The sequence below is a fragment of the Dipodomys ordii genome, unplaced genomic scaffold, assembly GCF_000151885.1.
Source record: "Dipodomys ordii isolate 6190 unplaced genomic scaffold, Dord_2.0 Scaffold221, whole genome shotgun sequence".
NCBI lineage: Eukaryota > Metazoa > Chordata > Mammalia > Rodentia > Heteromyidae > Dipodomys > Dipodomys ordii.
Window position 1 is genome coordinate 61286 of NW_012267437.1, and position 21374 is coordinate 82659.

General features: G+C 38.3%; 1 protein-coding gene across 1 annotated transcript in view; it reads right to left on the reverse strand.

Annotated features, from left to right (window-relative positions):
* Positions 1-21374, reverse strand: part of Phf8 (PHD finger protein 8) — an 89117-nt gene that overhangs the window by 18815 nt on the left and 48928 nt on the right. Inside the window, exons 13-17 of the mRNA XM_013035799.1 lie at positions 15840-16018; positions 15441-15526; positions 14815-14948; positions 13188-13498; positions 822-917 (exon numbers count right to left, since the gene is read on the reverse strand). Of these exons, the coding sequence (XP_012891253.1) occupies positions 822-917; positions 13188-13498; positions 14815-14948; positions 15441-15526; positions 15840-16018 (806 nt within the window). The remainder of the gene's footprint in view (positions 1-821; positions 918-13187; positions 13499-14814; positions 14949-15440; positions 15527-15839; positions 16019-21374) is intronic.

Here is a 21374-nt window from a genome sequence, read left to right on the forward strand (position 1 = left end):
TTATTTTGTCCTTTCTAATAGCTGCATAATATTCCATTGGATATAGGTACCACCATTTTTGGATCCATTTATGTGTAGTGGGGCATCTGGGTTGTTTCCATATCCTGGCTGTTGTGAACAGTGCGGCAACAAACATGGAGGTGCATGTGTCCTTATATCCTGGTTCCTGTTGCTCAGGGTAGATGCCTAGGAGTGGTATGGCTGAGTCATAGGGGAGATCTATATTTAGCTTTCTGAGGTACCTCCAGACTGCTTTCCAAAGTGGTGGTATTAGTGTACATTCTCACGAGCAATGCAGTAGGGTTCCTCTTTCTCTGCATCCCCACCAACATTTGTCACTGGCTAAATTTAACTAGCGTTGTTTTAAGCCACTAAATTTTGGATAGTTTGTTAAGCAGCAATGACATACAATGTAAAAATCACCCAGCCAATGAAATGGAGAAGGTCACTTTATCCCCCTCTAAATTCTATGTTCCCCTTAGTGATTCCTCAGAGATGACTTCTCAATAGGTAAGTTTTAAACCTTGTAGGATGAAACAGTTAGAATAATTTTCCTCTGTGACAAAAAATTTACCAGAGGGCCAGCATGATGGTATCAGAGGTTCTTAGAAGTCTTAGGATACACTTGATAAAATCTGCTCAAGGTCTTTTTCCTTTCATCTCAACTCAGAGAGTATCAAAATCAACATGTTCCATTGCCTCTAGTTCTGCTGAATTGATAACAAAACTGTGTATCACACACCATTTTAGCTCTAGCATATTATATGTAGGCTAGACAAATGTTTGCCCTGGAGCATTTGAGGTTTAGAATACTGGATCACCTTTAGGACTCCATGGAGCATCATCTGAATTCTTCTTTTTCTTGGGTCGAGATTTCAAAGCAGGGTCATCATCATCAGACTCCAGGGAAGGATAGACTATAGAGAAAAGAGAAACAGAATAAATTAAGATTTCATCCAAAAGGAGGGACAGAATAATACGTATCTAAGTTCTGCCAACTCCCATACAAATATGTCCTTTATGCCATTCACACTCAAGCAGGAATTCCTGAACGTATCACATACATTTATAACTTTTGTACCCTTTTAAGCAAAAGTTTTACCCTTGCACTAACCTAATTCTTTTACTTGATTTTTCTGGCAGTATTGGGTTGAACTCGGGCATCATGCTTACTAGCCAGGTGTTTTATCAGAGACACGCCTCAAACCTTATTTTGCTCTGGTTATTTTGAGATATGGTTCACTTCCTGCCCGGGCCCACACATGTATGACAACTATTTTTTTTAGGCTTCTTTTCATTGCACCCACCACCACATCCAGCTTCCCTCTGTTGAGATGGAGTCATTTATACTTTATATGAGTCTCCCAAGAAGCTAACATTACAGGTGTGAGCTACAAGTGCCCAGGTTTGATTCAATCATCCAACATCTATCCAGTGACTGAGTTATCTTTTATAATTCAGCTCTAGAATTTCTCCCTTTAATAAGTCTTCCCTCATGTTACTAATCTGAGTCAGACACCTGCAACAAAATACTAGTAAATCAAATTTTGTAGCATAAAACCATGGCCAAGTACAGTGGCTCAGGCCTATAATCCCAATTATTTGGAGAAATGGAGAACTGAAATTTGAGGCCAGACTAGGTAAAAAGTCAGTGAAACTCTATCTCAAAGAACAAGCCAGGCATAGCGGTTCATGTTTGCAATCTAGTACATGGGATAGGATAGGAAGATTACAGTTGATGCCAGCTCCAAGTCAAAGCAAGACTCTATTTGAAAAATAAAGCAAAAAGAACTGGGTACCTGTTCTCAAGCATGAGTCTCCAAGTTCAAGCCCCAGAACTTCCCCCCCAAAAGAAGAGAGTATCATGTATTATGACCAAATGGGATCTATCCTAGGAATCCAAGAATAACCAACATGAGGAAAATCAATATAACAGATATTAGTATAACAAAAGACAAAGTAACCAAAACAAAATGTGATAGAGTAGAAAAAGCATTTGACAAAATGAAGATTAAAGAAAAATTCTTAAAAATACAATGGCACTTGGAGAGCCCTGCAGGGAGTCTCTCTGCATGATAAATTTGACTATCTCGCTGGAACATCTCCAGGCTGTTTACTGAATCTGGTCCTTTCATCCTGCCCCAAACAAAGACCAAGTAGCTGCTAAGGTCCACCTTTTCACACTGCCCTAAGCAAACATCCTGCAGCTGCTATGGCCAATGAAAAAGCTTCCTTACTCTAAGCATATAAATACCCTTGTGTGAAAAATAAAAATTGGCAGCTTGATCAGAATCCTTGTCTTGCTGTCCTTCTTCGTGTCTCTTGTCCCTTCATTCCTTCTCGCTTAGGTTCATTGCCCTCGTTGAAGTCCTGCGGGTCGGGACAGGCACTTACCAAGATACAGGGCAATTATGAAACCCACATCACACGCAACAGTAAAAGACTAAGAGCTTTCCTCTAAGATCAAGAATATAAGACAGGGGCTAAAGATATAGCTCAGATGGTAAAATACTTGCTTAGCTTGTGCAGGGTCTTGTCTTCAACAGCTAGTACTACAAAACAACAAAAAGAGTAAGACAAAGATAACCATTTTCAGCGCTGCTCTCATAACACTGTACTGAAAGATCAAGCCAGAGCAATTGGACTAGAATATATCCACATTGGAAAGTAAGAAGTAAAATGATCTCTATTCACAGATTATCTTAATCTGTATACCCAAATAATAAAGAATCCATTCCCCCAAAAGACAATTCAGCTAGTTATGCTACAGACAAATAGTAAAGTATTTATCAATATACAAATGTACAAATAAGCTGTTTATATATATTAACAATAAATAATACATAAAGGAAATTAAGAAAACACTTCCATTTACAATAGAATCACAAGAATAAGTATGGCCAGGCACTGGTGGCTCATGCCTATAATCCTAGCTACTCAAGAGGCAGAGATCTGAGGATCACCATTCAAAGCCAGCCCAGACAGGAAAGTCTGTGAGACTCTGACTTCCAATTAACCACCAGAGAACTGGAAGTGGCGCTGTGGCTCAAGTGGTAGAGTGCTTGCCTTGCGCTGAAGAGCTCAGGGACAACGCCCAGGCCCAGAGTTCAAGCCTCATGAAAGAAAGAAAGAAAGAAAGAAAGAAAGAAAGAAAGAAAGAAAGAAAGAAAGAAAGAAAGAAAGAAAGAAAGAAAGAAAGAAAGAAAGAAAGAGAGAGAGAAAGGAAGGCAGGCAGGCAGGCAGGCAGGCGCGCACACAAAGAAAGAAAGAGAGAGAGAGAAAGGAAGGAAGGAAGGAAGGAAGGAAGGAAGGAAGGAAGGAAGGAAGGAAGGAAGGAAGGAAGGCAGGCAGGCAGGCGCACACACACATATACACATGAATAAGTATGAATAAATTTAACTATGTAAACATAAGATATATATAGTGAAAGTTATTCAATATTGTTAAAAGAAATTAAGGAAGATATCAACAGATTGAGAAACAGCTTATACTCTTAAGATGGCAATACCACACAACATGATCTATAAAAATGCTAATGGCCATTTTTGTAGAAATGGATAAGTTGCTCCCAAAATTTGAATTAAATAGCAAGGGACTCTGAACTGCTTAAAAATATCTTAAATCTGTTTGGACTTATCAACAACTGAAATGTATTAGTTTTGGAGGCTAAAGCGGCCAAGATAAGGCACCAACAGATTTCATGTCTGATAAGAACCACTCTCCTAGACATAAATACATGGCATTCTTCTCACTGAGCCTTCACAAGATCAAAAAGACAAGAGAGTTCCGTGGTTATCTTTCATAAGGGCAATGTGACCTAACAACCATACCCCAAATACCATTAAATAGGGGTAATGTTTCAATATATGAACTTTGGAGGGATGCAAATATATCAATAATCCTGAAAAAGAGTAATGTTGGAGAATTCACATTTCCCAGTTTTAAAATTTAGACAAACTGTACTAACCAAAACATATGGCACTGACATAAGAATAGACTTATAGATTGACTAAATAGAATTAAGAATTCAGAAAGAAATTCATCTATCTATAGCTAATAAATTTTGACAAGATCATTTAATGAGGAAATAATGGTCTTTGAGATTTTTTTTGGGGGGGGGCGGTCATGGGGCCTGATCTCTGGGCCTTGGAGCTGTCCCTCAGCTCTTCAGCTCAAGGCTAGGGCTCTACCACTTGAGTCACAGCACCACTTCTGGCTTTTTCTGCTTATGTGGTGCTGAGGAATTAAACCCAGGGGCTCATGCATGCAAGGCAAGCACTCAACCACTAAGCCACCTTCCCAGCCTGAGATGGTTTTAAATATAGAGTAAGAAACTAAATTAGTAATTTCAAATGAAATACTAAAAATCATTCAAATAATTCAAATGATGGCAGGAGATAGGTAAGAGAAACAAAAAGCAGATGCAACAAGGGAAAAAAATTTTAAAAATGGTAAATATCCGAACATGTCAATAATGACTTCAAGTCTAAAAAACACCCAAGTGAAAGAGATTTTACAATGCCATATGCAAGAAACCAACTTTAATTGTAATTATATAATTAGGCCAAAAAGAAAAGGATAGAAAATCTCATGTCATTCCAACACTAATTAAAGAATGCTGATTGTATACATGATCAAAGTTATATAATAATCCCTGTGGGGCAATATTGAGGTTTGAACTCAAGGGCCTTACACTGGTAGGCAGGTTCTCTATTATGAGTCCGATCCTCAATCATTTTAAATCTGGACTGCTTTATCAACAGATATATGAAATGAAAACAGGTATGACTGAAAGGGGAAGTATGACTTATAAAAATTTGGTGGAGGGCTGGGAAGGTGGCTCAGTGGTAGAGCGCTTGCCATGCATGCATGAGGCCCTTGGTTTGATTCCTCAGCACCACATATGCAGAAAAAAAAAGCTGGAAGTGGTGCTGTGGCTCAAGTGGTAGAGCACTAGCATTGAGGTGAAGAGCTGAGGGACAGTGCCCAGGCCCAGAGTTCAGGCCCATGACTGGAATCCCCCCCCAAAAAAATTTGGTGGAATACTGGGAGCCAGTGGCTCACATCTGTAATCCTAGCAATTCAGGAGGCTGAGATCTAAAGATTGCAGTTCAAAGCCTGCCCAAGAGACTCTTACCTCCAATAAACAACTAAAAAAAATCCAAAAGTAGAGCTACCATTCAAGTGGTAGCACACACTAGACTTGAGCAAAAAATCCAGGGCTCAGGCCTGTCCCTGGATTGTCAGTCCCAGGACTGACACACACACAAAAACAGAAATTGGTGAATGGAGCCAATGTGGTTAAGAGTGAATTCAAAGCATTAAGCTTTTACTTTAGAAATGAAAATAAACAGTTCTTGGATGGATATTTTTTAAAACCTAGCTTTTAAAATCATAATGATCAATTAAGATAGTCAAACCATGTCCAACACCTTCTTAAGAAATAACTATACAAGCCGGGCACCGGTGGCTCATGCCTCTAATCCTAGCTACTCAGGAGGCTGAGAGATGAGGATTGCAGATCAAAGCTAGCCTGGGCAGGAAAGTCTGTGAGACTCTGATCTCCAATTAACCACCAGAAAATCAGAAGTGGTGCTGTGGCTCAAGTGGCAGCCTTGAGTTGAAGTGCTCAGGGACAGTGCCCAAGCCCAAAGATTAAGCCCCACAATGGACAAGTAAAAAGAAAAGAAATATCCATACAAAAGTAGCAGTTCTATTAATTAAATCATTATATTAATGAATTAATAGAAAAATACATTCATGTGAAAATAATCCTAGAATTTGTTGAAACCTACTATTCAATCTTAAACTAGAGAGACACTCTTCTGAACTTTATGCGAGTAAAATAAGAGACTTACATATTAAAATGAAGAAATAGTTGCAGCACAACCCCTTTATAGTCAAGGTTATAAGTACTAGAAAGAAAGGATATCATAAGCTGAATTGTCTTTCCGTAAAATTTTCATAATTTAACCCTAACCCCCACTACCTCAATGTGAATGTATTCACACACGGGCATTTCAAATAGATAAGGAAGTAGTGCTGTGGCTCAAGTGGTAGAGCACTAGACTTGAGCTGAAGAGCTCAGGAACAGCATCCAGGCCCAGAGTTCAAGCCCCTTGATCGACAATAATAATAATAATAATAATAATCAAGAAGTAGATAAGTTAACCTGAGGCTGTTAGGATAGGTCCTAATTCATTGTGATATCCACTGAGATAAATTTAGGTGTCTTTACAAAAAGAGATTAGGACACTCATATAGCTCTGTGTGTACAAAGGATAACCCTGTGGAAAGTCAAAAGGCAGGCCAATTGCAAGCCAAGTGGAGGTTTCCTGACAATAAAGCGAGGAAATAAGTTTCTATGTCTGTGTGTTCTGGGGTCTGAACTCAAGGGCCTAGGAGCTGTCCCTAAGCTTTTTTATTCAAGATGAGTGCTCTACCACTTGAGCCACAGCACCACTTCCAGCTTTTTTGAGTAGTTGTTTAATTGGAGATAAGATTCTCACAGGCTTTCCTGCCCAAGCTGGCTTAGAACTGTGACCCTCAGATCTCAGCCTCCTGAGCAACTATGATTGCAGGTGTGAGCCACCAGTGCCCAGCTGGTTTCTGTTTTTGAAGACATTCAAGTTTGTGGCATTTTGTTACAGTAACCTTACCTAACTAATATAGGACACTCAGGTCACCTATTTCAAGAACTCAAGACATTTAACTAGAAAATTAATAGGACTAATAAGTTAGCCTAATGAAGGAATCAATATGGGAAAAATCAACTATTTTCTTATATATTAGAAATAGCCAATTATTTACACACACACACACACACACACACACACACACAATTAAAAAGATGACACTTTTAAGTAGGAATCAAAATAAAATACTAATGAACAGAAGAAAATAAAGATAAATATATGGATATATCCCATTTCTTAGTAGAAAAACAAAATGGAAGCTAGGTGCCAGGTCCTCACACCTGTATTCCTAATCAGGAGGTCATGATCATAATTCCAAGCCAACTTAGACAGACAAACCCTTAAGAGTCTTATCTCCAATTAACCACCAAAAAGCTGGAAATGGAGCTGTTGCCCATGTCATAGAGCACTAGCCATAAATGAAAATGATAAGGGACAGCACCTAGGCACTGAGTTCAAGCCCCAGAACTAATACATAAATACAAACACTATATAAAAGACAGACAAAATAGTCTGTTTTGTCACTGTTCATACTCATAAGGTAAATAGAGGAATGATGTACATGTTGTTCCAGAACTTGCATTAATTCAAAAGTAATCTTTCTTAACATTTGCTTTTTAAACCAATTAGTGGTAGATTTTCCCACAACCAGAGTGAAAGCCTTAGCAATATGTGATGATAGAAAGGAAAAAGAGTGCAAGCCTGTTCGTATAAAATTAAGTATGTGTGGAACAGGAGATTGGGGCTAAGAAAGCATATGAAAAATTTACAAGAACATTTCCCTCAGTGTTAAAATAGGAAAGGGGGTCTAAGAGTATAGCTCATTGGTAAAGCACTTGCTTAGCATGTGCAAGGCTGTGGATTTGATCCCCAGTACTACAAACAAATATAAAAAAAGATAGATGAAATCTGGCTCATATTTTAGATTTTAGTTTGAGGAAGCTGCCACCTTTTTCAGTAAATGCAATCATAAATCCACATCTGGAAAGGGAATGCCTGAGCCTAGGGTTTAATGCTAGAGAGGATTTGCTCTTTCCATAAAAATAATTTGTACATGTAAATCTTAATTTAAAAATCCTAATAGAATTGACAAGCTGCTTCCAAGCTGTGGAATGGAAAAAGCTCATCAATTGTCTGTACAGTCTGGAAAAAATTAAGAACAAGTAAAGCACTTTTTGTTAAGCTGTCTCTCCAGGGTTGCTGGACAAAGCAGGGAGGAAGAAGCAGAGGCTGAGTGAGCTGTTTGTTCTAAGAAGATTTCTTAAACCAGGTCCAGATGTCTTGGCTGCAAGTCGTTGTGATTAGCTGATGAAGGTGGACTGGGTGGCCAGGGGAACTTGGCATCTTCCTAATACCAATCAAAGCTTAGCCCAGAGATGATAAAAGTTTACAGAACAACTGCATTCTACAGAGGGAATTTGCTCCATCACAATCAAAGCCTATAGTAACTCAACTACAGTATTGCTACAATAAACAGACAAGACTCTTTTTTTTCTTTTTTCTTGTCTGAAACTGAGATTTGAATTCCATACCTGATGTTTTCACTCATTGGCTGGCATTCTATCAACTAAGCCACACCTCCAACTTCGATAAGACTGATTTTTAAGGAATACATTTTATAAAAATAAATAAAATATTAAAAATACCTAACTCAGGGCTTACCAGGTTGTAAAGCAATGGCAATAACATTTTATATATATTTACTTAATCCTCACACCAACCCATGGGCTCCCAACAGGGAGTTAACTTGTTTACTCAAAGCCACATAGCTAATAAGGCACAGATTTTTAACTAAAATAGAACCACATATATTTAGTTTATGACAAAGGTGAACTTCAAATAAAGACGATAATGATAACCAAATCAACAAATGGTGCTGCACTGATTGCTCATGTAGAGAAAAAGTTAGAGTTTTACTTCCAACAATTCACAAAACTTGACTCGAGAAAAAGAGCTAAATATTTAATTTGTAATCAGGTTTTAGATAGGAGGTATGAAAGGGAGTTCTTATCTAAAATATTAGATACAAAAATTATTTTTAAAAAAGGCTGAAAATGTGGTTTAGTGGTACAGTGTATGCATGAAGCCCTGGGTTCGATTCCTCAGTACCACATAAACATAAAAAGCCAGAACTGGTGCTATGGCTCAAGTGGTATGGTGCTAGCCTTGAGCAAAAGAAGCTCAGGGACAGTGCCCAGGTCCTGAGTTCAAGCCCCAGGACTGGCAAAAAAAAAACAAACTATAAAAATTACAAAGGTGCTGAGTATCAGTGGCTCACTGTTCAAAGCCAGCCTGGGTAGGAAAGTCCATGAGACTCTTATCTCTGATCTCCAATTAACCACCAGAGAACCAGAAGTGGTGCTGTGGCTCAAGTGGTAGAGCACTAGCCTTGAGCTGAAGAGCTGAGGAACAGTACCCAGGTACAGAGTTCAAGTCCCACGACCAAAAAAATAAAAATATTACAAAGGCCAGTGGCTCACGCCTGTAATCCTAGCTACTGAGATCTGAGGATTGCAGTTCAAAGCCAGCAGGCAGGAAATTCTGTGAGACTCTTTATCTTCACTTAACCACCAAAAAAAAAAGCCAGAAATGGAATGGGGATTAAAATGGTAGAGCACTAATCCTGAGCACAAAAGGTCATGGCTAGCACCTAGGCCCTAAATTCAAGCCCTAGTACCAGCTACAATTTTTTTTTTTGCTGGTCCAAGGGCTTGGATTCTGTTCTTGAGCTTCTTTTGCCCAAGGCTAGCACTCTACCACTTAAGCCACACAGCCACTTCTGGCTTTTTCTGTGATTCATTGGAGATAAAGAGTCACATGGACTTTTCTGCCTGGGCTGGCTTCAAACCACGATACTCAGATCTCAGCCTCTCAAGTAGCTAGCATTACAGGCGTGATCCACCAGCACCTGTCATTTTTCTTTTCTTTTCTTTTTAAAGGAAAATATTAACTTCTAAATGGTTTAAAAATTAACTCTTCACTTAAATCATATCCACTTCACATACAAGTCAGAAAAAAATACAAAGGCATAACTGGTTAATTTGGGGGGAGAGTTGTTATGTGCCTTGTATATGCTAGGAAAGCTATCTGTCACTGAGCTTCAAAATCCTTTTCCTTTTGTTTACATTAGGGTTTGAAATCAGATCCTTGTGCTTGCAAATCAGGTGTTCTACCACTTGAAGCACTGTCAGCTACTTTTTCTTTGCATTATTTTTGAGATAGAGTCTCACTTTATGCTTAGGCTGGCCTGGATTGCAATCTTCCTATTTGTGCTATCCTTTGCTAATAGGAGAACAGGCATTGAATACCTGTACCAGTTACTGCCCAGTTAGTGGTTGAGATGGAAGTCTCAAGAAATTTATGCCTGGACTGTTCTCAAACCTCAATTCCTCCAATCTTGATTCTTAAATAGATAAAATCATAGACATGAGTCACTGTGCCTAGCAAAAATCTGATCTTCTACATGCTAAAATACAACAAAGAAAACATTTTTTTTATAAATTAAGAGTGAAGGAAAGCACTGAAAGTGGCTGCCTATGCTCTAGTTCTGGGGCAAGGATTAGTTGATGGTTTAATAAAGCACAAGGTGATCAAAGTAGACACAGAAGGGTGGGAAAAGGGGGAAAGATAAACAGGAACAAATCATGGAAAACTGCAAGGAAGATAGCTAGAAGTTAGGATTTCACTATATGTGTTATAAGACTCCACCAGAGGCTGTAAGAGGAATGAATAATTCAAGTAGGCCTGGAGTCATACACTTGCAATCCCAGCATTTAAGAACTCAAGGCATACCTTGCCCATGTAATTGTAATCCCTCTGTATGGTATTTTCACAATTAAAAAGAAGAAAAAGAACTCAAGGCAGTAAGTGGCGCTGTGGCTCAAGTGGTAGACCATTCCCCTTGAGCTGAAGATCTGAAGGACAGCGCCCAGGCCCAGAGCTCAAGCCCCACGACTGACCAAAAAAAAAAAAAGAACTCAAGGCAGAAAGACTCAGAGTTCATAGCCAACTAGGGTATACAGCAAGTTCCAGGCCAGTCTAGAGTTCTCAAAAAAAAAAAAAAAAAGAGAGCAAGCAATAGATTAGACCTCCTGTTGTAAGTTAATCCCTCAACTTTGATTCAGAAAAGGACATAGGAAGTGAGGTAAGGAGTCTTCCAGAAGACTTGGACACTTCAGTGATGAATGACTGGTAGCACTAGAATAAGAGTTGCCCTGTTCTTGCTTTTCCCCAGTGAAGCTTAACTATATGAAGGCCTGCATAAATATGAGACAAAAACTATATTATTGTCAACATATTCAGAACATATAAAAATGTGCTCCAACACTAAAGCCCTTGCTTTCTCGGCCAGGTTTTCATCTTTTTCTTTTTTGTCGGTGGTGGGGCCTCAATTCTGGGCCTAGGCACTGTCCCTCAGCTCTTCAGCTTAAGGATAGTGCTCTACCACTTGAGCCACAGCACCACTTCCGGCTATTTTTGCTTTTGTGGTGCTGAGGAATTGAACCCAGGGCCTCACGCATGCAAGGCAAGCACTATACCACTGAGCCATCTTCCCAGGCCCCAGGTTTTCATCCTATTTAACCATATGTATATATCTAGCAGAGTACCTATAGATCAATTTTAAAATCCCAATAGAAAAATGAACGAGCTTGCCTAGAAAACCTAAGTCCCCAAGTTCCGCTACAATTTTTTTTAAGAATATATAGGCAAATCATAAAAAAGGAATAAAGAAGAGATGGTAAATATGTAAAATAAACTAAAATACCTCTTGCTGTAAGATTTAAAAAGCTGACAAGTCAGACAGCAGTTGTATGCCTGTATCCCTAACTACTCAGGAGGTTGAGATCTGCAAAATCACAGACCGAAGCCATCCAGGGCAGAAAAGTCCATGAGACTCCAGCAAAAGGCTGGGCTAGAGGTGTGGCTAAAAGAGGTAGGTACCAATTGACCAAGTAAGTCAAGTGAATGTGATACTCAAATTCTAGTACTACCAAAAAAATGTGGATAATATTGTGTCACTGTGAGGAAACAGGTATTCTCATATACTCCTTAAACATTTTCCCTTTAGGAGGGGCTTTGGCATTTATCTTGTACATAACCTTCAACTCAGCAGGCCTATAAGCTTTAGAATGATATTAGCAAGCATTATGGGCCCTAGGGTTATGACAAGATTTTTCACTGAAGTATTTTGTTAGTAACAAACAGCTGATTAACTGGTTAACTGGTTAACTAAAGTTAACCAGTTAAACAACTGGTTAACTAAAGTTAACCAGTAGGGAACAATTAAGATACACATCAATGCTAAAGATGCTAGACAGCAAGTATATCTCTATTTATTGGTTAAGTACATCTCTATGTACTAATCTTGTAAGATATCCAAGCTACACCTATTAAAAATATTCACCTTGATGGGTGCTGGTGGCTCATGACTATAATTCAAGCTACTGAGATCTGAGGGTCATGGTTCAAAGCCAGCCCAGGCAGGTATGTTTGTGAGCCTCTTATCTCCAATTAACCACCGAAAGCCATAAGTAGAGCTGTGGCTCAAGTGGCAGAGAGCTACCTTTGAGCAGAAAACCTCAGGGACAGCACCCAGGCTTAGAGTTCAACACCCAGGACCAGCACATACAAAAGGAATCCATCCATCCATCTGTACAAGTATGACATATCAAAAGAAAAGGTATACAAGAAACTGAGGAATTTTTGCTTTCTCGGGTTTAAATCTTGGTCAATATTGGTGTAATTTATGAAATACTAATAAAATTTCTTACATTATATAAAACAGAGCTTTATACTATTATATTCAAATCTTACCTTAAAAAGGATTAAATTTTTAGGACTCGTTTTCTAGATGTAAAAGTCCTTTGAATGATCAGTGCAGTTGTCCTTCAGTATCCAAGGGAAATTGCTTCTAGTACTCTTATCCCCAACCAAAATTTGTGGATACTAGTCTCTTATATAAATAGTCTCTTATATATTTGTATATAACCTATATTCATGATCTTATATACCTGGAATCATCTCTAGACCACATGCTATATCTAATACAAAATAAATTCTGTTACAATATGGTTTTGGTTAGGGGAAAATAACAAGTAAAAAGTCTGTACATGTTCTGTACAGATATAACTTTTCCCAAATACGTGGAAAGCTGACTGTATACCTCTGCAGGGAGTTCTGGCTAATACAGAACATAAACAAATACTGGCGATAGAAGTAAATAAGCGGGAGAGAAAGAGTTGCCAAATTAAGAATTAGATGTTACTAAAAACAGATGACAGCTCATTAAAGAGCTACTAGCTCTGTGAAAGCATAATCTCTAATTCATACATCAACCTGTGAGATATCCCCATTTTACAGAATAAGAAAACATGGCTAAAAGAAACTATCAGGCTTAACGTTCATTACTGGCTGCTCTTTCCTGGGACTGGGGTTGAGATTGGAAGTCAGGGGATCCCTTCTAGCTGGCTGCTCATAATTAGCTGTCCTTACTATATTCTGCGTCCTTGAAGCATGCTCCCAAGCTGTCCTGTTCATCCAGACTGGCATTTTCCTCTTCCTCGCTCTCAGGTTTCCAGTATGCTGGCCGCTTGATGGGTCGTTTCCCTGGGACACGCTGGGAAGCTGGACTACTAGACACAGTGCCCAGACCACTACTGGAGCTTGCACTGCTTCGTTCCTGCCCCCCAGTCCACCAGGCCTGCAGGCTGGAGGTAGCTGGGGAAGACGATGAGGACTGCAGATTGGCCATGCACAACATGCCCTGGATAGCCTCTTGAGTGCTAGGCGAGGCTGGAGCCTCACTGTAAGGGACAGAGGAGAAATGCTGAAGGAGCTTCTGTAGTTAATGGGAAGAAACCAACCAGTTATCAGAACAGTGAGGAAAGGGGAATAACAACAATAGGGTCCAATGTGGAAGGAGAAAATCATCTAAGGTGGAAAACTAGAAATCAAGCTACCTGATCAAGACAGTAACAAAGACTGTTTTCAAGAAAAGCAGTCCTCCTTGCCAAAATGCTCTCTATAAACAGCAGAAAATGTGGCAAAAATGGGGGTTTCTCCTTTCTGTTGATCCATGTGCACTCTCCTTAAAAAAAACTTTATTAGTGTATTTCAATTTGTCTCACTTTGGAATTTCCATACATATGTATATTATACTTTGATCATACTAACCCCATTTATTGTCCTTTTTCCTATTGTTCCTCCCTCAATTTTTTTCTTTTATGCTGGTCCTGAGGCTTGAACTCAGAGCCGGGGTACTGTCCCTGAGCTTTTGTGCTCAAGGTTAGTGCTCTACTCCATGAGCCATAGCTCTACTTTTGGCTCTTTGGTGGTTAATTGGAGATAAAGAGTCTTACAGACTTTCCTGTCAGGGCTGTCTTTGAATCATAATTCTCAGATCTCAACCCTGAGTAGCTAGAATTACAGTTGTGAATCACTAGTACCTGACTCCTCCCCCAGTTTTTAAACAGATTTTGTTGGGCTTCATTATACCATCTTCTTACATAGTTCTCTTTCTGACTCTTCTAGCTCCTCTTGCAACTACTAACACTCACTCCCTGCCAGATCTTAAATTTCTCAAGACAAGTTTCATGTCTACCTTATTCTTTCAGCCCAATTGTCTTAGATAATGCTTGGTCTGTTTACATGGCTCTCAGTAAGCCAAACTTGGTGGTGCACATCTGTAACATCAACACTAAAGAGCTGAGACAAGAGAACTTTGAGTTCAAGGACAGTCTGAGACATATAATGAGACCATGACTCAAAAATAACAGAAATAGGGCTGGGAAGGTGGCTCAGTGGTAGAGTGCTTGCCCTTCATGCATGAGGCCCTGGGTTCAATTTCTCAGCACCACGTAAACAGAAAATGCCAGAAGTGGCGCTGTGGCTCAAGTGGCAGAGCACTCGCCTTGAGCTGAAGAGCTGAGGGCCAGTGCCCAGGCCCAGAATTCAGGCCCCACCACCAAAAACAAAAACAAAACAAAAAAACAGAAATAAATACATAAATAAATAAAATTTTAAAATGGCTCAGTATCTGCTGATTGGCCTAGCCCTTTGCACAGGCGGAGTGTAATGTTAAATACTAGCCTGTAAAAACAAAATGAAAGCCAATACTCACGTGAGGGCAGTATAGTCAGGTCCCCCCACCTGCCTGCTGGCCTTAAGTAGATCAAGAATTCCACCAGCTCCACTTCCATTCCCAAGCTTGCCTTCAACCCCTTCCACCATGTCCTCATCGGTTGTATAGTCTTCCTGTTGGTTAAAAAAAGTCTATCACCTCACTTGTTCAGGATTGATCTAGTTAATCTCCAAATTAAGACTGATAATATCTAGTATCTAGGTTGATAACTCCTAATATGTTCTGAGCACCAAGTATAGACAAAGTAGAAATCATAATAACCATTCTTTCATCTTAATCTTAATCTTTGTGACGTATTATACCTTCTATTCTACAGATAAATTCTACGTTGTTGAGATCTCAGCAAAGTGAATACTTTGTGTAAGGTCACACCAATATTTCAAATCAGATACTTTTTGTTTAAACATACTGCCTTAAAAATATTTCAACTATATTGTAATCTCCAATTTATATGCTGCACTGAACTTAGCATGCAACATTTTTTTTACAGTATTTCAGAAACTGAATCCACAGAATCCCTTAGCTTTTTCTTCAACTATAACAACAATCTGTCTTAAATCTCCATGGTCAGAATGAACGAAGACCATACACAGGCAGGATCCTACCTCAATGTCAAATTCAACTTCTCCTGGTTCACGAACCCGGTTGGGATCAGAGCAAGGCTTCGCACGGGGCAATTTCCGGGGAAATTCTAAAACACAATGGAATAGAATTATTATAAAGTTAAGATTAGCACCTAAGAATTACTATAAATTTAAGATTAGCACCTAAGTGAAATCATCAAGGGAAAGAAAGATTACAATTTTCTTGGAACTAATAACAACCAGCAATTTAGAGAAGTGAGGAATTAACTCAAAGATAAGTTTTTAAAGCAAAGTAAACAACAGAATTCTCTATAGCCTGGTAAATCAAATATCAACAAACTCTAGCCTAAGGTCTTGAGTCTATGGAATGCAACAAAAAACAAATGTAAAATGGTCAGGGCAGAAAGAAGAGATACCCACTTGGTCTTAATATCAGGGCTGCCTTCTCCTTTCCCAGTCGCTCATCAATTTGCAGTTCATCATCTGAATCCAAGTCAAACTGATCTTCCATCACCTGTTCTGTCACCAACTTTGACTTGCCTGCCTTCTTTGCAATTTTGGCTCTACGAGACTTGGTTAAATTCTTCACTTTTTTGGTACTGGAGAAACAAACAGGGAGTATACAAAAAGGGTCATGTGAAATATAAAGATGATAGGGCTAGGAATGTAGCTCTTTGATAGAATGCATGCTAGAAATGTACAAATTCCTAGGTGCAATCGTGACTACAAAAAAAAAAGTAAGATAGAAAACCTCCTCAAATTGCTCTATAAATTCATGCAATTCCTATCAAAATCTGCCCAGTTTTGAAAAATGATAGTAAAAAGTATATATCTGTATAAATATATACATACACACATATCTCAGTAAAGGAAAAACTTAAAGTAGCCAATATTGCTGTGAAAAAGAGCAAAGTCAAGAATTTGCTTCAAACTTCAAATCAAAACTTACTACATGCTGAAAAGGGAGGGAGGAAGGGTGAACAAATGTTAACTATGCTATTCAGTATACACTATGTGGAAAATGACATATGTAACTTGGGGGCAAGGATGGGAAGGGAAAACTGGGAGAAAATAAAGGGGTGATACTGTCCAAAATAAGCCATTAGCAGACTTATGAAATAGTAGCCCCTCTGTACAACACCTTAATAACAAAAAACTTATTCTAAAAGGACTTACTATATAGCTACAGTAGTCAAGGTAATGTGATGCTGGTGAAAATAAATGGAACATAATTGTGAGTCCAGAATAAACTATTAAATTTAAGATAAAAATGATACGCAGACAACTAGCAATCCACTTGAAAAGAAATGAATGTGGACTTCAACCTCGTATCATATATAAAAATTAACTCAAAATACATCATAAATCTAAGAATAAAGGCTAAAACTATAAAACTGCTAGACAAAATCAAAAGACAATTCCTCTCTGATCTGGGATTAAGTAACTTTACTGCTTCAAAAGAAACCATGAAGAAAATCCAGGCATGGTGGCATATACCTGTAATCTCAGCAGGAAACTGCTGAGCCAAGAGGACCTCGTTTAAGGCCAGCCTGAACTACACCTATTTTAGAAACAGAAAGAAAAAGAAAGAAGAAAAAAGGGAGGAAGTAAAAAGTCAAGCTAAAGAAATGTTTGCAAATTATTTATCATTTGTACACAGAATATTTAAATGACTCTGAAAACTCAATTATAACAAGAGTCAATTTGCCAGGCACTGAAGGCCCACGCCTGTAATCATAGCTATTCAGGAGGCTGAGATGTGAGGATCGCAGTTCAAAGGCAGCCCAGGCAGGAATGTCCGTGAGACTCTGATCTCCAATTAACCACCAGAAATCCAGAAGTGGAGCTGTGGTTCAAGTGGTAAAGTGCTCACCTTGAGCTGAAGTGCTCAGGGACAGTGCCCAGGCCCAAAAAGACAAAAAGAAAAGAAAGGAAACAAACAAGAAGATACTACTTTATACCCATCTGAATGACTATAATCAGAAAATAAAACAATAACAAAGCCAGGCATTGGTGGCTCACACCTAGCTATCCAGGAGGCTGTGATCTGAGGATCACAACTCCAAGCCAGCCTAGGCAGAAAAGTACATCAAAGAAACTCTTATCTCCAACAAACTACTCAGAAAAAACTGGAAGTAGTGCTGTGGTTCAAGTGGTAGAGTGCTACCCTTAAGAAAAAGAATGTCAGGGACAGTGCCCAGCCCAAGTTCAAACCCTAGGACTAGCACAAAAAAATACAATAACAAGTGTTAGCCAAATATATGGAGAAACTCGTGATTGCTGGTAGAAATGTAAAATGGTAGAGACTTTGGAATGTTTACCAGTTTCTTAAAAAGCTACACATAGACCTAAAAGTTTACTCTATGTGAGGTCCAAAGATTTAAGTCCACATAAAAACCTGAATACAAATGCAAAGAGCATCATTATTCAGAAGAGCTCCAAAGTAGAACCAATCCAAGAAATTATGGAGTTGGAGGTGTGGCTCTGGTGGTAGAGTGCTAGCCCAAGCATCAGATACTAAGTTCAAGTCCTGGCCTTAGGGGAAAAAAGTATAAATTACATTTTAATGTAGCATATTTGTGGAACAAGAGTGCATCACAGCTATAATCCTAACAAAAAAAGACTAGATATAGGGATGTGTGGCTCAAGTGCAGAGTGGCAGACATAATGAAAAAAATGGAGAGCAAAAAGCCTTAAAATCAAGCCACCGTACTACCAAAATGAATGAATAAATGAAAAATGTTGCACATCTATAAAATATATTATAAAATCACCAGATAATGATACATGCTTTATTATAGATGAATTGCAAAATCATTATCTGCTAAGTGAAAGAAGTCAAACAAAAAAAGAGCACAGATACTCCATTTGTATGAAATTTCTAGAAAAACAAATATAGAGACAAAAAGTAGGTTAGTGATTGCTTAAAGCTAGGATGTGAACGGGTATAAAACGAACATTAACAGACCTTTTGGGGTAAAAGAAGTGGTCTAAAATTGGATTGTAATAATGGTTACAAAAATCCTGTAGATTTATTAATTTTGTAAAATGTAAATTAGAGTTACATGAGATCATGCATTAAATCTTAAAAAGTTGATTTCAATAGATGAATGGATCCAAAAATTGTGGTATCTATAAACAATGGAATATTATGCAGCCATTAGAAAGGACAAAATAATGGCATTTGCAGGGAAATGGATGGAGCTAGAAGAAATCATGTTGAGCGAGGTAAGCCAAGAGCAGAGACAAACGGCACATGGTTTCCCTGATAAGTGAATGTTAAATCCAAAATGTAAGGTGATATGACAAAATTAACAAGACTTAAGAAACAAAGGACTTCCACTCATCTGGTCGAATCACTACTAAATTAACCCCATGCTGCTGATCACATATATGGTATAAATGTGCACCGGAGGGAAACCAGGAGGACGACACAGAACTAGAGGAAATCAGGGAAAAACATAAAAAAGCGGGACCCATCAGCTGCACTGGACATTGATCAAATTGAACTAAGCAACTCAATGGCAGCGAAGGGAGGGAGGGAACAAGTGGGAAAGAGGGAACAGCTGATGCTATGCAAAACAAAAGAAATGTACATATCACCCAATGTGGAAGAAATAACTGTATTGCAAAGCTCATAGAACTCATAAATGTTATAGACCATGATAGACAATGACCCATGAAAGTCAGAGAAAGTGTTTGTGACTTTAACTAAGCCTCACTATCCCACAATACTGTGCAATTTGGGAAATTATATAACCACTTAATCACAATAAAAATTTTGAAAAAAAAAGTTGATTTCATAGGAGTTCAGTAAGAATAGAATAATGGTTACCAGACTGAGGAGAATAGGAAGAAGCGGGGAAGGTCAGAATAAATTCTGGGGCTTCTGTGGAATAGTAAGGTGACTATAATTAACAATGATACATTATATGAAGAACTTGAATGTATTCACTATAAAAAAATAATTACTGCGCTGGGAAAGTGGCTCAGTGGTAGAGTGCTTGCCTTGCATGCATAAGGCCCTGGGTTCAATTCCTCAGCACCACATAAACAGAAAAAGCTGGAAGTGGCACTGTGGCTCAAATGGTAGAGCACTAGCCTTGAGCTGAAGGACAGCGCCCAGGCCCAGAGTTCAGGCCTTATGACCGGCAAAAAACAAAACAAACCTCAAATTGATTTACTGTCCAGTATCTTATAAACCAAACATTATACTGTCTGATAAATATGCACAAATATTAAGTATAAAAATATACATATACAAATGAAAAATAATTCAAAAGTAAAGTATAATCCTATTACACATGCTAAACAATATAAAACAGTTAAAAGTTTTTAGTAAATTAGTACATTTATATACATGTAACAAATAGACTTTTTGTTGAAATTGTCTTTTGGTAAATAGGCTGTTGTTAAATTGGCCTGTTTTCTACCTCATGGGGTTGTTGGGAGGATTAACTGTACAAATGCAGATCTTAACACATCAAAAATGCCCAAAGGTAGCTAATAGTATAGTTAAGTTGTCTAGGTCTCAGTTTTCACAAGTAACATTAAGATAAATCACAATATATTGAAGCTATATTGAAGGTTGTTGTGAGGACTAAATAAAATAACATATATAAATGGCTAAGATAGGAGTTTGGCACAGAAAATGATGTTCTAAAACATAGCTATTTATACTTTGATCTTTTATTAACTTATACTTATGAAAAACCATAAACACACACAAAAACATAAATATATAATGAACTTGCATGTCACTCAGCTTTCACACAAGCAAAATCATTTTATCTACATTTTACTTGTTACAAACCATTGAATTTGGAAAAAAGCTCACATATATAATCTGTAAATATTTATATACCTTGACTCTCTAGAATCAACTGATTCTATTTATGAAAGCTGTAGCAGAGAACAGGAACAGCACAGGGAGGAAAACATTGGGGAAAAGGAGATAACGCATTGCATCCTCAGTAACCATTGTAAACTGAGAACTCTCTGGACTAGAATGGTAGAGGATAAGCAACAAGAAAGCAAGTCAAGCAAGCAAAAGGTTTTGAATTCAAGCCCCTGAACTGGCAAAGTAAAAAAACAAAAAAACTCAATTTTTTCCTCTCCAAGAGATCTCTACTAGGTGTTCTAAAAAAAACACATAATAATTCCATTCTCTTTCAGCTTAATCTTTAGCAACTAGTTTCTTGTAAACCAAGAATACCTCTGCTGCTTTTTGAGTCTACCCTATTTTTACTATGTTACCTTATATTCCAGTCAGATGGACCTACGACACTCACACTTGTGATTGGAAGAGAACCTTTTGCAACAAACAGACTATTAAGGTATTCTTATACTTGGCTTTTGATGGCTGCTGTTTAGCATTTTGAGTGTACAGATGATAACCCTTACTGCCTTTTTCTGCCTATCTCCCAGATATTCCAAGGTTTACTGTTGACCTACTTAGCTTAAGACCATCATCACTTTTAGTCTCCATCTTTATCAAAAGGTTTATAAGGGCAACCATTTATTGATCATATACAATGTGTCTGTGATAAGAACTTCACAGTGCTAGGCACTGGTGGCTGAATTCTAGCTACTCAAGAGACTGAGATCTGAGAATCATGGTACAAAAAGGCAGTCCAGGCACGAAAGTCTATGAGATTCTTATTTCTAATTAACCACCAGAAAACCAGAAGTGGAGCTGTGGCTTATAGTGGTAGAGTGATCTTTTGATCACAGGGACAGAGCACACAAGCCCTGAATTCAAGCCCCATGGTCAACAAACAAACAAACAACAACAACAAAAATTTACACATCTCATTTAACCAAACAATCCTAAGGTAAATTTCATTTATAAAATAACAATGATGGGCTGGGAAGGTGGCTCAGTGGTAGAGCGCTTGCCTTGCATGCCTGAGGCCCTGGGTTCGATTCCTCAGCACCACATAAGCAAAAAGAAAA